Raw genomic sequence first — 18,878 nt, forward strand, 5'->3', positions numbered from 1 at the left:
TGAGGTATGGTTAGAAGGTTATGAACTTTTGTATATTAGCAAATAGAAACTTCGAATTTTTCTTTATTTTCTTGTTAATAGTATCAAGAAATAGGTTAAACTTCGCGATAATGTCATTCTGACCCCACGTGTTCTCTGTAGTAAACACAGTATTCAATTTACGGTTGAGAGTGCTCTTACGTGTTGGCTTAGGGTATGGTTTCGGAGATTGTTGTATTAAATGTTCCACAGTACAAAGTTCCTTCTTCCATGGAAAATGTTGATTTTACCTTTGAAATGTTATGTCTTTGATTTTTAAATCGTTTAATAACCCAGGAAAGAGCTGTGACATAATCCTACAGACGTGGAAGTAATGTACATTTAAGCCACTGACATTTTATCAGAATCAAATATATGTAACAAACATGTGGATCGTGGCGTTGAGGGGACCAATCTGCTATACAATTCGTTCTCATAAAGTACGACTGGTTGTAAAAAAATAATTGAATTCAGCCTGGAAATTTATTTATCGAAAATTGTAAAATCGTAGCTTAATAAGATTTTTAAATGTTATTTCGTCTGACTATAATAATTTATCAGGGAATCCAAATATTAGGTCTTATAACCCTCAGACTAATACATTTAACTCTGTATGACACCTTTCTTTACATTCGTATCTGTACAGTACTTGAAAAATAAATCGAAGTTAAACGTACACAAGTTTGTACTGTTATCATTTACGTCAACCTGAATAAAACAAACGAAACATAAGAGAAGATTTCGCTACCATTAGTAATCCTCGTTAATTCAGCGCCAAGTTTACCACATTACAATCCTAAAATTTGGTGTTTTATTCCACGTGGTAAGTACAGTTAGTCCATTGTGTAGCTTTCTACTACAACACAAACGAAGACAAAAATAGCTATTTTTATTATTTTAACTTTTTGTATTATAGCATATAGGTGTATAGGCTCTTTCATCTTATACTTTAAACCTGATTTATTGTTTATATTGTGTTGAACGTTAGCAAAATCATAAACTTTTATTTCTGGACATCTTAATTAGAAATAATAATAATAATGGCCCATTTCTATATGAATTGTACCTCAAAAACATTTAATAGCTTCTAGTTTGAGTTTGAAGATTTAATATTAATAGATTTAAGGAAAGTTTAGATGAAATATTATTTCGTTACGCATATAAAATATCTAGCACGTATGAGATGTTGCATGAAGAATTAATAACATCAAGAAATTATTGAGTAAATATGATCGTCCTATCGATGTCAGAGATAAAATATTTCAGAAGTACTTAAATAAGTGAAGTAGTAGTAAACTATATATATTTGAAGTTTATAAACATTGCCTTTTCTTCAGTTTACCAGTTGTCATCAGCTGTTTGTTCAAAATCGGTTGAGAAAAGGGTGTATCCACAGAAAAATGTTCTGTATGTTTCTACGTTGTTCTCATTCTTTTTTTATTCAAGGACCGAATTACAGCTTTAAAGTCATCAAACACATTAATAAATATACTTAAGTTTGCTGTAAGCAAGGCTGTATTCGGCTGAGATTAATGATGTAAGATAAATAAGTAAGGTACTTCTAGTCTTAGTTGCTTTTATCAAATTATATGCTGTATATAGACAAGGCTTTTTACTAGCGATTCACGAAAAGCTGCAGGTTTTCAGTATTTGTATCTTTGTACAAATAGACGTTGTTTAATGAAAGAGGCAGTGAAGAGAACTGCTTGTGTTTAGTTTAGTTTGTAGTTATAGATTTGTAACAATTCAACATTTCTGAACTGAGGCTAAGTATTAGAATAAAGTAGTAATTGTGCTGCATAATTTCTGGCTTTTACTCACAACTTAACGATTTTGTTCTGGTAGTAACCATAATACAAAAAAGATATGTTCTTATGGTTATTACCTTATAAAATCACACTGTTCAACCTTAATTCATATTGTGGAAATTGATCTATTTCCAGACAAGTGTACATCAAAGTATGAACATGAAAAAAAAATGCTTTAAAGATCCTTTAACACATATTATGATCGACTGACTTTGATTGTGATTCAGAAATGTCGACTTAAACATTAATAACTTTTAACAAGATCCCAAAGTTTTTTACTTTATTTCGGAACAGATGCGTTATTTTAATTCGTTATTTCCTACTGTGAGAGATATATTCAATTCTGAAGTATGGTTTTCACTTTAAAATATTTGGTATGAATTATTACAAAATACTTATTACTATTTCATGACTTTTGTGCATGCAGTCTGTAAATATTTAATATGCTTATGTTATCATTTGCCATTGTTCGAAAGCTTCGAATAACAAGAGATAGTACTCTAATACTTAAATGATGCAATATAACAGTGAATTTTTTAATTGATAACAACGATTACTTTTAGAAAAATGTCGGAAGTAAATTCTACATTTACAAAAAATAGCCAAGTTACATAAACGGAGCAAGTCTTATAAAGGTGTAATATAAAGGTAAGCTGAACACGAACAAGTGTATGGCCTGGTTTTTAAATTCTCCCTACTGCTAATTCCAGTGAAACAAAGGAAACTGAGCGTTATTCTCTTTATTGTCTTTAACTTTTTACTTTTTCATTTCTATAGAGTATAAAGAATAGGGTAAAATAAGAACAAGAATTTTACCACTTGTTTACGGCTCATTATTCCTAATCTAAAGTAAGTATGATGTTGCTTCTTTTAATATGTTGATATGTTCAGAAACATAAGTATTAGTAGGAAGAGATGTGGAAATATTGTGAATACAGAAACAGTAGTTATTTCAACTTCCTGATAATAACTTGACTAGACTCTTTGCAGTGCATCTAGATTTCTAATGTGTGGATCTACTAGTTTTTGCGTATTTACAAGACCTATTAAGCAAACTGCAATTCTGTTTACTATATTTAAACATGTTAAGTAAATTTCATAAGAAATAGTCTTGTTTCAATTTATACTCTGTTTATGTGATAAAACTATATCTAAAATAAAGTAGCTTTACTCTATCTTGATTAATATCTACAACACTGAATCAATATATTTAAAGCATTCTGACTTTGGAACTGATAAAGAGCAAAAACATAAATGATAAAATAGCAAGTGTATTTAGCATTCTTGGAACGATTATTTATCATAATATACAATGGATATAACACACTGTAATATGGTATATTATTTTAAAAGTAGCTGCATATGAGACGCTTATCAATGTGTAATTCAAAGCCCAGCTTCAGTTTATTAACACAGTTTTGTCATTTTCAGACCTCACATCATTCTCTCAGTTCATAATTTCTGGGTGCCTTTTAGATATCAGTTGTAACCCAGGGCTATGAAGAGTGTTACTAATTGTCAAAAATACTCATGAAAATGTTAGTAAACGTACTACAGTTGTAAGACTAGCAGCATTTTCCAGTTAAAAATAATTTGTGTCTGTGGAACTTATTTTTTCATGCGGCTGTTTCCTTGTTTCCTATACGTTTTGTTTCTTAAACCTGACGAAGACAGATTGTCGTTTTGTATAAATATTTACAAGTACTACATAATCTGCAACAAAAATGTTTGTATAATTTTAATCGTTTTTTTTTTCCATCTTGCAACACAGTTAACTACTGTCATAATAATTCTAACAAAATCAAAATTTACAATATAGACAAAAATATATATATTAAGAAATTACTAATAGAAAAAACTCTTGCTTCACTTACGAGTTTACAAGTCGTGTTTTTCACCGATGAAGTTATATAACGTTTTTACAAAAATACTATTGTCGGATGTCAATCCACTGAAGTTAAGTAGTTTGTAGAGTTCTCAATCTATAAACTTTTCTGGTCAAATATCTGAATTCTCGATTAGTAAAAGCTAATATATACTCTTCAAAACAAGAAACGCAAAAGGGATATTTTTTAATTTAAAGAGAAATATATGTAATGACGTTACAAGCTCAGAGTATGTGATGTTACACGTGTTAAGGCACTGATTGTCAGACCAAAATGACAATAAAAGTTGTGCACTTTGAAAACGGAGGAAAACATCGGATTTTTCGCCAAAACGTATGCGTGTCCAATAAATTTGTTTGAGAGATCTGCATGTTCTGCAAGTGAAACATGTGCAAAATCCCTATAAAAGTGACGGGTTCTCGGTTTCCATAGCTCAGTGTTAAGCCACCGACACGCAACACAGTTACGCCAAGACTGACTGAAGCACAACGCAACAACGCCATTGGTCACTTAGAAGCAGGCGAATCTCGATCAGATGTTGCCAGAGCTGTGAATGTCCACCCAAGCACCATCACAAGGCTATGGAATCGTCACCAACAACATGGATCAACTCGTGACCGTCCACGATCTAGCAGACCTCGTGTGACCACGCCCGCACAAGATCGCTACATCCGGTTACGTCACCTCCGGGATAGGACCACCACTGCGACGTCTATTGCCTCAACCATACCAGGGCTGCGTAGGATTTCCGATCAGACCGTACGCAACCGTCTACTAGATGCTGGAATCCGACCTCGACGTCCAGTCAGAGGCGTCATCCTCACCCAGCAACATTGTCAAGCACGGCTGCAGTGGACTTAGGCACATCGGGTATGGCCTCATCGACGATGGAGGCACGTTTGGTTCAGCGATGAATCACGTTTTATGCTTCGTAGGCAGGATGGAAGAACCCGTATTTACCGTCGCCGAGGTAAACGTTTTGCAGCAAACTGTGTGCAGGATGTTGACAGATATGGTGGTGGCAGCGTCATGATGTGGGCTGACATTGCCTACAATGCCAGAACAGACCTTTTGCACATTCGAGGGAATCTTACGGCTTAACGATACGTCGACGAGATTCTTAGGCCCCATGTGCAACCCATCATGGTGAACGTCAACGACGTTTTTCAACATGACAACGCCCGTCCTCACACGGCCCGACTCACCACTGTCTTCTTGAGACACCACAACATCAACGTTCTTCCCTGGCCCTCCAGATCACCAGATTTAAACCCCATCGAACATCTTTGGGACGAGTTGGACCGACGTCTGCGACGGCGACAACCTCAACCGCAGACTCTATCTCAGCTTGCAGCAGCTTTGCAGGCTGAGTGGACAACTATTCCACAGGATGCGATTCGTCATCTCATCGCTTCCATGGACAGGAGATGCCAAGCAGTTATTGATGCTCACGGTGGCAAACTCGTTATTGACGTTAAACTTCACCTAGTGAGCGTGGACTTCGCCTTTCCAGACTTTGGATATTCAGTAGTGAATGTGCAAAGTTTCACACCTGTCATACAGAACTACCCGGAATAAACTTGTTAACAATTTGTCTCATATTTTGCCTTTTGCGTTTCTTTTTTTGAAGAGTATAGTTATAACTTCCACTATAGGAAAGTGGAATAATACAGGGTGTTTATAAAGTATCTGTTTCAGTGAAAACATCGAAAATTAGTAAAATTCAAACTCAGTACGACAGAACGCATACATTTAATAAGTAGGTATGGAAAGTATTCTAGATGAGTACAGAGCCAGAATCTGTCAGCAGCATTGCATAACACATTTTGGAGCATTTCATGAGTTATTTTATTAACAGCTGCTACAATACGTTTACGTCAGTCATGGAGATCTCTAAATTGTTTAATAGAAATTTGTTTTAATAAAGGCCCATGCAAAAAAAAAATCCAAGAATGCTAGATCTGGAGATGAAGACGCCCTAGATCACCGATTTGGAAATTATTCGTTTAAGTACTCTCTAACAATTATTGTGTAATAACATGAAGCTCCATCCTGATAGACGCGGCATGGTCATGTGGTTAAGGTACTCGACTGGTAATCTGAGGAGAGTCGCGGGTTCGAATCTCCGACGCACTAAACATGTTCACCCTTTCATCCGTGAGGGCATTATAATGTTACGGTCAATCCCACTATTCTTTGGTAAAAGAGTAGCCCAGGAGTTGGTGGTGGGTAGTGATGACTAGCTATCTTCCCTATCAAAATTTTGTGGACGGTTGAATTGAGTGTTCCGAGTCTATGTGATGCAGTGCGAACTGATGTACCTGGCTCTTCATCCATAACATTTCTTACTGCATTAACAACATTCTCAAGAGACACTTGAGTGTCTATATCTTGGCTCATCATAAGCAGATCCTTTTATTTTAAATTTATTAAACAATTTATCTATTTCCTAGTCTGTAGAACCAGGCTTGTGAAAATTTCTTTCAAATTCCTCTTTTATTTTTTTGTATTTCTTTCCTTTAATACATAGTTTTACAACCATCATACGTCCTTGCACATTCATATTCATAGGGTTCTGTACAACACATAAATAAAAATTATTAATTTGCCGAAATGAATACTTACTTCATAAATACTCTGTATATACTGTCTCTTGGTGCATCGCGCTGGCTACTTTTTATAGCCGTAAAAAGAGTTTCTAGGAATTTCAACCCGCCCAACAATAGGCAACAAACTAGTGTTAATGTACACACATATGCCGTTGGTTCTTATACATGAGAATCTTCTACAATTTTAATGAATAGGAAGGAATTTTGCAACACAGATTTAACAGTATAAGCTACGTATACTTCTAAATATAAATTTAACTTAAACAAACATCGATATCAAAATAGAGATACATGATAGTAAATCCGTCACACCGCCTTTATATTATATACTGATCAATAATGTGACAAATGTGACTTCAGTTGACAATTTTCCACTAAGAAAACTTTAGAAACAGATGGCATAGAAGATACATATCCTTTTTTTACGGTCACTTTCGGTACTAAATATTTACGTTTTAGCTAGTTGTGATAATTTCCAATTTTAAAGTGATTGAGTTAAACTAGACATTTCAATTAGCCCTAAAACGACAACCTACTTACAGTAGGTATGCAACCTTCATGAAAGTTCCTTATAAACATGAAACTTGTTAATAAAATAGTTTAAATTTGTCTTGCATGATACTAAGATTACGTAGTTTTAGAAAAGCGAGATATTTAATTTTACTTTTTGTACTATTTATGTTAAAATATTCATTATTTAATGTAGTTATTTTGAGTGTGAAAGTAATGTTTATTATCTTATAGTTTCATAGAACTTCCTAAATTTATATCAAAGTTTTTAAATGAATGTTTATATTTTATTTTTAATTTTCTCTATTGTATCATTAACACGATAGATAATCATCAACGTGCAGTACAAATAAATGTTTAAATTTAAGAAATTTTACCTTTTAATTTTCTATAGTATACTTTAGAATCCCGTTTTTTTTTGTTCTAAGTCTCACGTCTTTATCTTCTCACTTATAGTTTATTTTTAATATTCCTCTCCAGTTTTTAGTCCTCTATTGTTGATTCACGCATGCCAGAAATTTTCGCTTTCGCTCGCACATGTGAATGCTCTCATCTTGCTTAGATCTTTCCACAAGTCAAACTATATCAAGTTAAAGATATACAGTCATAAAATTTTCAAATGTACATTTATAAACGCAAATAAAAAATAATTAATTAAAATATAAACGTAAAATCTAACTGTTTAATAAATTAATACATATAAAGTGAGAAACGCTTACCAAGAAATATATACGCCTCAAGAAAACAATGATTGTTTTGAATTTTGCGCAAAGCTACCCGAGGGCTATCTGCGCTAGCTGTCCCTAATTTAGCAGTGTAAGACTAGAGGGAAGGCAGCTAGTCATCACCACCCACTGCCAACTCTTGGGCTACTCTTTTACCAACGAATAGTGGGATTGACCGTCACATTATAACGCCTCCAATATGAAAGGACGAGCATGTTTGGTGCGACCGGGATTCGAACCCGTGACAATCGGAGTACGAGTCGAACGCCTTAACACACTTGGCCATGCCGGGTCCATGAAAAAACACCAACAATGAACTAAGCATCTTTTCTATTTCAAACTACCAGTCCATACAAGTTCAATAGTGCAAAATATGTTATTTTTTTGGTTATAAACATGACATTCAACTTCTTACTGTCGCTTGACTACAAACTTTGCCTTTTAAGTAGGCGTGGTTGACTTTAAACTTAAAAATCTAAGAAATTTTAGGAACTTTTCCCCTCTAATGAGAGACAACTGGAAATGGAATTTGATCGTCTAATGCCGACAATCTTTATTAGTTTCTCACTGTCTCTTGTCTAAGGACTCTTAAGCTTCAGCATTTTTAACCAAGAATGGATTGACAGCAAAATCTGGTATTTTAGATATTAAAATGATGTAATAAAACTTACACAATATAAAGTTTTAAAACTTTATAATACTAATTTAATCAAAATACGTTTAGGGTAAAATTGTTTAATTAAGTATTGAATTTAACTCAATAAAATCTTGTGCTCAGGTAGTAAAATCACACAACAGAAACGAAAACTAAGAACATAAAAATACAACAAAAGAGAGAGAAAAAGGTCAAAATTTCAATTTTCAGCTAATCAAGTTATGTTTGTGTTAACCTGATTCAAGCTAGCTTGTATTCTAGGCCAACTCACAAGGACGGAAGAAGAATAGTTTCTTAATTTTCAAGTCTAGATGGTAGGTGTATGGATGGCTGTATAAGCGAAAACCATGTCACCAACATAGATCTTGAAAGATTAAACTTTGCTCGACAAATGAACAGAAAAAGACTCGTAGCAAAGTAAACAAGAGTCGAGAGATAACAATAGCTTTGGCTAATTTACCTTAACCGCTCTTGGCAGCTGTTTTCAAATTCTTTGCAGTCGTCGTTATTTGTATAAGGACAGACAGTAGTCGCTTGCTACAAGACTTAGAATAAGCTACAAGTAAATATTAAACTCTTTTATAACAAAGCAACGAGGAAATAATAAGTCTAGAACAATTTATTATAAAGCAAAAAACAAAAGAAGGAACGAGTTGTAAAAAATTACAATTTGAGCAAAACGTAATAAAAGGAAAAATACAAGATGATAAATATAAAGATTTCCTTACGAATAATAAATATATAACACAATGAAATATAGCTGGTTAGTAAATTCCACTAAACTGTTCTAAAGAAAGCTGGAATGCATATCAATAACGTTAAAGAATGAAACTAAAAATAGAGCCAAAAGCGAAAAACAAGGATATTTATGGAAAATGGACTTCATATTTGTTGTAGTTTACTTCAAAGAGTGAATTCTACACCTAAAAAGATATTTAAACGGTTACAGGTGCTGAACAAGAAATTCTCTTTCGTAACATAAATTAAAAAATAAACACAACGAAACAGCTTTCCCTAGAATACGGTTAAAACTAACTAATCTCCATGGTCCCTGATGCTCACCAATCATTGTTATAACTACAGGAACCGTATTACAGTCGTAAGAAACGGATTTAAGGTATCTGACTGTCAAATTTCCAAAAATCAGTGAACAGAACATGAAAAGAGGTATCTTTGTTGGGGCACAGATTTGGGAAGTGCTGATGGATGATGATTTTGAAACAGTACTCAATCAGAAAGAACTTGCTGCCTGGAAATCATTCAAACTGATTCTTAGAAAATCACAGTTATGACAACTATGCTGTGAAGGCTGATGACATGCTCGAGAACTACAAGGATATGGGGTCAAGGATATCACTAAAGGTACACTTCTTGCACTCCAATTTAGACTTCTTCCCAAAGGAACTAGGTGCAGCGAGCACTTCCACCGTGATATATCTATATTGGAACAGTGATAATAAGGACGATGGAATCCTGCAATGATGAGAGATTATAACCTGGAACTGAGAACATATACAAAAGATGCCACAAGTCAAGCAGTTATTTTGTAAAAGTAACAAAGAAATGTCATAATGAAAGTTTTGAACGTGATTTGAATGTATTTTCAATATATAATCTCACTATACGCATTGTTTTTTTGAAGACTAACTCTAGTCTTACACTCCTAAATTAGGGACGGCTAACACAGGTAGCCCTCGAGTAGCTTTGTGCGAAATTCAAAAACAAACAAAAAACAATAAATTTATCATAACTCAAACACCGGATGTGATCAGCAATATTCAACATGATTTTTAGAATCGGTATCATCAAAATTAGACTAATAATTACTAGGGAAAGGGATTCTATAGTGAGACAATTGACTTGACTATTGTTAAAGGAGGTTTCATCCTCTTAAACAACACCTGGCAAAAACAAAATATATTTATCTGCTACTATGAGTAATTTGATGATACCGATTCTAAAAATCGTAATCTGAGGGCCGCGGGTTTAAATCCTCATCACACCAAATATGCCCACCCTTTCATCCGCGGAGGCGTTATAAAGTTACAGTCAATCCCACTATTTGTTAGTAAAAGAGTAGCCCAATAATTTGCGGTGGGTGATGATGACTAGCCACCTTCCCTTTTGTCTTACACTGCTAAATTGGAGAGGGCTAGCTTAAATATCTCTCGAGTATCTTTGCGCGAAATTAAAAAAAACGAAACAAACTAACTAATTGTGAACGTTTTTATAAAAGTAATGATTTGTTTGATTGTGGAAACTATTATGCAGTAATTATTCTTCTGATTGTTAGAGTGTTTATGAAACGTTTTATTATTAGACATTTTTAACAGTAATAGTATTGTAAATGTTGTAATTCGTCTGATTATGAAAGGTTTCACATCAATAATACTTTGTCTGGCAGTGAAAACTCTTGTAACAGAAATAATAAACAAAACAATTATAACTTTTTTAAATTTTCTTTCTCTCACTGTGAAAGCTTTTACAGCGGCCAAATTTGGTCTTATTATGAGAGTTACTGCAATAATTATAAAATGGTTGAAAGGGTGAAAGTTTTTATAACACTTGTTTGTTTCACTATGAAAGGTTTCGTAAGTGTAATGATTCGACTAACTATAAGCGGTTTTATCAAAGTAGTAATTTTTCTGCTTTTGAATGTTCTTTACAAATGATTCCTCTGTGTTCGAGAGCGTTTGTAACAGAAATGACTTGTCTGACTGTTGAAGCTCTTCTAGCGGTAATAATGTCTCTGATTATGATGAATTATCTAACGCTAATAATTCGTACGTTTTTGAGGATTTTTATGGGAGTGATGATTTTTACTCCGAAATTTCATCTAAAAGTAATAATACTCTTAGGGTTTTTATAACAATGCTGATTTTTTCAGATTCCGAATTCGCTACCAAATGTAATATTTTTTCTGACTGTGAGATATTTTATAATTGTAATGTTTTTTGTTTTTACTCTGAAGGCTTTTGTAACATTAGTGACTTGTCTGACTGTACGACCTTTTAACAGTGATGATTTGTCTGACTATGAAAGGTCTAGTTACCGAAATGATATATTTGACTGTGAAAGTCGGTGCAAGAGTAGGAGATTTTTTTTTCATTAAAAAGAACCTTGTAACAGAAATGATTCATCTGCCTGCAAAATACGTTATAATAATAGTGATTTGCTGAAAATTAGAGCTTTCATAAAGTAATAGTGTTTCTCACTGTTAGAACTCTTGTAAAAATGAGAATCTGTCTGACTGAAAGATTTTGTAACAGTAGTAACTGTCTGATTTTGAAGTATATTATAATCCTAACGATTTGTCTAACTCAAAAGTTTTACATCTGTAATGATTTGTATAGTTGTGGAAATTCTTGTAATGGTAAAGGTTTGTCTAATCGTTACTAAGTATTAAAAACAACCAGATCGTCTTTGAGATTTGTGAGCGAACAACCAATACTTCTGTTGGACTGTTAGATTCTTTAAGTGGTGAAATAAACCAAATGTTGGACATTTTAACTAGCACAAAAGACTAGTGATCTTGAGTATCTAATTTTACAGATTTACCTGACTGTAAGGCTTTAGTAACTGTGCTGATTTGTTTAACAATGAGACGTTTTACAACAGTAATAATCTGACTAATATATTTTATAATTATAGCCTTTAGTCTGGATTTTTAAACTTTTACGAAAGAAAATGAATTTTAAAAGCAACACAAAGTACATATTATTATATTCTAGGGTTATCATTGTTACAATTAAAAATGTTACTTTCAGACCAAGTAAAGAACAAATGCATGATAAAAATGTATTATTAGCTTAGATCAATTTTTATTTCTAGGTGATTAAAACAAATTATAACGTAGATTTTAAAGAACAACAATACATGAAGATCAAGTGGTATTTAAAATGAATGAACTACCTAAGTTTGAAAAAGAAGCGTACAGACTAGTGGATTTTCTTGTTGACACTACTTTCTTTGCATGTGGACTCAAATTTACCATAGAAATTCGTTGTAATCCGAATAAAAAGAAACAATAAAAAGTTTTCCACTATGAAACTAAGAGAACACTTAGGTGAAAACTGGTGTTTTCATACATGTCAGATATACAAAATGGTTACAAAAATAAACACTGCCTATGTAAAGATAAAAGAAATCCAGGATGTTCTTGATTTAAGGAAAAATTATGTATGAAGTACAAGATGTGTACAGTCTCAAAAACGTTTAACTACATATACATGTTTTACAGCTGTGTTTAATCAGATTATAAGTTATTAGATGGTAAAAGACATCCACATTAATGTGTCAATGTGTTATCATATTAAAATATAATCTAACTAAACACGTCATCGTTGTACACGAGAAGATGATTGCCAACTGTTATTATTCCTAGCGATAAATCTATCTTCATAAGATTAGACTGAAGAAATTACTTAGTACCTGTATTTTTGTATTGTGTGTATGAAATTACACGGCATGAAAAAATACTTTCTACATTTTCTTTCATTCATATTCCTTTGTCTATTTTTATTTTTCTGCAGTTTTCTTGCCTGGTTTCGAGAGTAACAAGAGATTATCTGACAGAATCTTTTTCTATAATAAAAGTAAGAAGAAGTAACTTATATTGCTAGAAAATATTTATAGATTTAAAATTTAGCAGGAAAGTGCTGTTCGGTTTCAAATACCCTGATCAGCTTTTGTAGCAGGATACACCTGCTTATAAAAACCCTGTTCCTCTTATGCTCGTCTACCTCGAAATAAATAAAGCGCACTATAAATGAATATCCAAATTATTTATAGTGTTGTATCAAAATATAAAAAAGAACAACGATAAATAATTAATTCTAATACATCTTTGAATTATACCTACGTAGTTACAGAAACAAACATGCTTCGTGGCATATTTTATTTCTGAATAAAATAATAAAGGGGTCGACCCCGCAAAAATGGTTATATACCTTACTTATATCGTTATGGTAATGATGCGATGTTATAAACGTAATAAATAAATTCTAAGCTTTAGAGAATCAGTGTATAAACACAAAGTGTGTAACAGTAATTTATGTGTTTTGATGTCCTATTTTTCTAAAGTTAATTATGTTATAGATTATCTTTTACACCTGTATTTTCTGGAAATTTTAGCCTACATAAACAAAAAAAAAAGTTTAACGGAATCATTTATCAAACGCTTTGCTTGCCTAAGTCGTCTAGTTTTCGCCAAATATTCAAATTTGTGTTGTAACAATACTATGTTTCTTCCAGTATGTTTATTTCTGACGGTTGAGATGTGAATTAATACATATCTAAGATCAAAGATACTTCCAGTATTGATTATTCAAAGATGCACACATTTTGAGCAACAAAATGCCTCAGACCAGTAAATTTTATTTTTCTTGCTGGAACAATAAGAACTTCTATATGACTGTTAGGTTCTTTAAGTGGTGAAATAAACTACCACAAAACATGTAGGATTACTGAAGGTAATTAAATAATACTACATGTATTTAATGTCTCTGCTTTAACAATTTTTTATTATTTATTTGCGGAAATACTGATAAAGGTAAAGTCTGTTCAATTTAGAATACTTTACCGACTAAACCAACAACCTACTTGTTTACGTCACATCGAGATGTAATAGAGAAATATAAACTAAACGCACCAAAGGATTGGTAAAAATCGTTAGTTTTATTTCTAACAACTTAGTGAGAGTCAAATTTCTGTTTGAATATATTTTTTAAATAGTGTAAAATATTAAGCTGGTACAAGAGAACTCATAACTACTGAGCCCTTAGAAGAAAACCAATAATTTTTACTAGATGGCGAGAAAGTCAGTAGTAGTATATCATTAAAAGAGAGCTAGTAACTAAACAACCATTAGGTCTTTATTGGTATTAGATAAGGAAAATCAGTAGTGGTAAACTACCAGGAGAGAGCCAGTAACAAATAAACCATTAAGAGAAAACCAGTAGCTGGTACTAAATGAGAAGAAGGTCAGTAATGGTAAACCGTCAAGAGAGAGCTAATTACTAACAAACCATTAAAAGAAAACAGATAACTGGTAAGTCATTAGGAAAGATTAGTAATTGATAAACCATTAATACAAGACCGACAACTAGAAAAGAGAAAGGATAAAACTAGTAACTTGTAAGTCATTAGGATAGATCAGCGATTGGTAAATTATTACACGACCAGTAACTGATAAGCTGTTAGGAATATGCATGACGTTAGAAACAATTTTATGAAATAGGAAGTTTCAAGCCATTAGACAGTTTTTTTTTTATAAAAGGATTTCAGGGAAAGCTAGAATATGATAAAAAAAACCTCGATTAAGCCAGTGAAAAGTATTTTTAGTAGAGAACTAATGCAGGTGGTAAGCCATTCAGAGTAGATTACAAGATATGAAGAAACATAAGTAAAATTAGGAGTATTTGGGCCATTGGAGAGTTAAAAACAATTATTTGTTACTAGTAGTCAAATAAATGGCAGTTTGTTAATTCAAGAATATATCTAGCTCACAGTCTCTTGATTTCCACAAAAACAAGAAACTTGTGAACCTAATATGCAGAAAAACAGATGTCATGATTTATTGCAAGTAAAATGAAATTAAAAGCTTTTTTTGCTCTTATTGTTTTGAAAACATTAAGAATTGGCTGATTATTAGGATGGACTACATCGTTGTGATTGAGTAGGAGAAAAATTAAACTGCGTTTTAAAACTGCTATTAAGTATAAGACGTAATAGTATGTATTTAAGCTATATTAGACTTATTTTGATAATACACACCAGTGGCAGGTGTAGGGGTGGGGTGACTATATTGTTTCAAAAAAATTATCACATTTTTGAATTTTTTTAAACCACATACATATCCCTAATTCCACCACTGCACACGTTAGCTGAACCATGAAGGAAAGAGAACTTTGTGAGAATTTCAACAAACAAAGTCATACAAATATTAAAGGAGATTTAGAGTTATTACTTTAAATGACTTGAAAACATATCTCAGATTTATTAGTTGTTAATATAAAATAAAAATTTTGAGATTTATTTTCTGTGCTTTAATTATATAAAGTGGAAAGCATTGTGCAAAACTATTCTTGGATATGGTGTAAACTCTTCATTTAAGTTGGTAAATTAGCTTGTTTGTTTTTGAATTTCTCGCGAAGCTATTCGAGGGATATCTGCGCTAGCCGTCCCTAATTTAGCAGTGCACGACCAGAGGGAAGGCAATTAGTCCTCACCACCCACCGCCAACTCTTGGGCTACTCTTTTACCAACGAATAGAGAGATTGACCGTCACATTATAACGCCGCAACGGCTGAAAGGGCGAGCATGTTTGGTGCGACGGGGATTTGAACCGGCTACCCTCGGATTACGAGCTGAACGCCTTAACCCACCTGGCCATGACGGGCTCGGTAAATTAGTAACAGCTTCAATAGACACTTGCAGAGAAAACCACATTTCATGACAAATATTTTTTATTGGACTCCTTTACAAACTTAAATCGCAGATTTAAATAATGTTCAAACAGCGACTTGTTAGTCAATACAAGAACATGTCCTATTTCTTAAATAAATGGTTTAAAAACACTGTTTTGTTTACATAATAAACATTATTTTTATTTGATATTGAACTATATTCTCAACAAACACATAAGTTTGATTCTATTTAAGTTGTCATCTTTGCGAGTATAAATCGTAAGGATATTCAGCTATTTGTACATTTATTCATGTGATACCTTAATTTGTATGTTTCTACAGGATATGGCGCTATCTAAATACGTTTGTCCAACTAATCACTTCTGGTTTAATACACTATTATTTTTGTTAATTTCCAAAGATTCATAAATATTTCTGGTATTAACATTTTTGGATTGAGCTAACCCCTCTCCCACCTCCATAGAACAATTTCTATTTCATAAATTTATAAACTGCCGTGCCATTGGTAACTGAGTAAAAACTTTAATCACCTATTGTGTGTTTCAAAAACAGTATATGTTTAATGATGCACCGTGAGTTGTGTGATAGTGACATGTTCGGCGAATGATAAAATATTTTTAGAGATAAATGTACTTACTTAATATGTTGATACACTTACATCAAATACTATTGGCTCATAACTATCATTAATCTGATTCTGTGAACCTTAGGAACTGCGTTATATCCTGAAGCTATGCACAAAAACTCAATATTTTACAAATATCGAGAACAGGCGGGACTTGCGCAATACACAGCCAGCAGTATACGTCACAGGAAAAAAAACCTTCACTGAAACAAACGTACACATCAGGATAAATATACAGTAATAAATCTGTTACAATATGCTCTTGCGATATAAAAATAGTTAGTGAAACTAACGATAGCTATAGGTGGCAGCAGTTAATATCAATTTGTAATGTTTATGTTAATTTATGAGAGGTGCTTAAAACTATTTCTATCAAGTATGTAGTTGCTGTCTAATTCAAATATATAGTTACTTTTTATTCCAATTTTTTTACAAAATAGTTTAACGAGCGTCTATTAGGCAGCGCCTGCAGGTTTGCACATTTGTGTAGAAAACCTAATGATACAAAACTGTGTTTTCTCTAGATTGTTTTAAGTATAACATAATATATTATTTGTAATTTCTTTAAGTGTGTCGTTGCCATGTTTATTTATGTTTTTCATTTTGTTTTCGATTGATGTTCTACTGTTTTTGCCTCTTAGAGGCCTAGTATAATCCGAAAGTGGCCAGACTTTGGTTGAATATTATTTAAGTGTTTAACCAAAGTTAGCTTAATATCGTAGGTTAAACCTAAGAATTTAGTTGATGTTGCAGTTTGGAGAAGTGTGCAATTCATGTATAGTTCTGGTGGGTAACTTTTAAGTTTTATTACTTTTGTAAATAGTACTAATTGCTTCTTCGGGACTCTTATTTTGAGGCGGTATTTTTGGCAGTAATCGACTATTCTATTTAATTGAGGTTAGAGATTTGTGGCTTCTATTGGTTGGGTAGGGACACTTTTCCAAATAGCAGCATATTATTTTCATCCGTTTTTTGTTTACATTCGTTAAAATTATGCGCGCGCTCATTTTCAAGACAGGCCGATTATTGTTATAATAGAATAATGTGATATGAAATTTTAAGCATCTTTTTACCAGGCTAATAATGTTTATGGTTTCAAATGATGACATTTTATTTTCTCTTACATTCTGTTCTAAGCACTCGACGAAACTGTTGATGGGGTCTTTAGTGAATAAAGAAACTTAATCATATGAAACAAGTAAATCATTTACTTTTCACATTCTTTTTAACCCTATTTTCAAAGTTTATGGAACTTATTTTCCTGTCATTTATTTCCTTCACTTAAATTTGCACTGCTTTTAGAGTGTAGTTGAGCTGTTTCATATATTAATACACTTAAATTATACACTATTGTTCTGTAACTACCACTTGTTTTATGAGCTTTAAAATCTGTGTAAAAGCATGGAGCAATTTAACTTTAGAGTATTATGTCTTTCTTTTTTTATAGTGTAAAAATATGCTGTTTTTAATTTTATCTTTTATTAACTCATGAAACTTATTGCTAGTGTCATTCTTAAAAATTTCGTAGGGACTTGCTTGTAATAATTCTTCAACTTTTTTTATTGTAATCGATGTTACATATCGCCACACACTGTTTTCGTTTATGTACTATGTAAATCACTATGTTTTTAATTTTTAAATATTTTATTTCTGCTTTTCTTTTGATATATAGAAACAAACTTGTTAACTAAATTACAAACCTCTCACCTAATAACATTTTACTTTTTGCATCTTCCACTTTACATAAATTTATTTTAATCTCAGTTGCAATATCTTCTATTTCACAACTTATAGAACCTCATGCAAATCATAATCCCTTTTTAATGTATCACTTTATTTAGCGTTTAATATAACATTTGATTCATTTAGCATTTTAGAATTTTCTATATTTTTCTTAACTGACTCAGGTAAAAGATCTAACTTAAGTTGATTACATAGTTTGCCTCTTTTCTTGTTAATTAAATTGTGAAATATTTTTTATCTAATTTCTTTTTGTGCTTACCAATCCAGTTCGCATTTGTTATACATGATACTTCTTCACATTTTGTCCATACCACTTCTTCGATTTCATTATGCATTCAACAAATTTCGATAGCAAACTTTCTTTGCTTGTTCAGCAATGATGCTTCTCTTCCATTCATTAATGATCTTCGAAATTCGTTGCTTGGGCGTCTGTGAAAAAAAATACATTTTCATTTTACATGTAGTAACTCACTTGTATAAATTTCGGTGTAACTGTATTTCGTTTGTATTTGGCCCCTTATGGCCAGGAGGTTAGGACGCGGGTTGTAATCATCATCATATCAAAGATGCTCGCACTTTCAAATGTGGTGGTGTTATAATGTTATGGCCTATCCCACTATTCGTTGGTAAAAGAATAAGCCAAGAGTTGGTGGTAGTTGGTAATGATTAGCTGCTTTTCCTCTAATATTTCACTCTAAATTAGGGAATGTTGATGCAGATAGCTCTCATGTAGCGTTTCGAAATTCAAAAAACAAACAAACGCTTGCACTTCATTAAGTGATTTCATTATAATAACCATTTATTTTTAAACTCCTTTTTGTTTGACATTTGTTTTTAAAATCATGAAAATATTCTTATTGTATATGTGTAAA

The 18,878-nt window shown here is 32.5% G+C and overlaps 1 protein-coding gene across 1 annotated transcript in view; it reads left to right on the forward strand.

Moving 5' to 3' along the window:
- Positions 1–18,878, forward strand: part of LOC143258692 (dual specificity calcium/calmodulin-dependent 3',5'-cyclic nucleotide phosphodiesterase 1A-like) — a 134,200-nt gene that overhangs the window by 20,129 nt on the left and 95,193 nt on the right. Inside the window, exon 2 of the mRNA XM_076518112.1 lies at positions 12,744–12,806. Coding sequence (XP_076374227.1) covers positions 12,744–12,806 — 63 coding nt within the window. The remainder of the gene's footprint in view (positions 1–12,743; positions 12,807–18,878) is intronic.

The sequence above is a fragment of the Tachypleus tridentatus genome, chromosome 8 (genome assembly GCF_004210375.1).
Source record: "Tachypleus tridentatus isolate NWPU-2018 chromosome 8, ASM421037v1, whole genome shotgun sequence".
Classification (NCBI taxonomy): domain Eukaryota; kingdom Metazoa; phylum Arthropoda; class Merostomata; order Xiphosura; family Limulidae; genus Tachypleus; species Tachypleus tridentatus.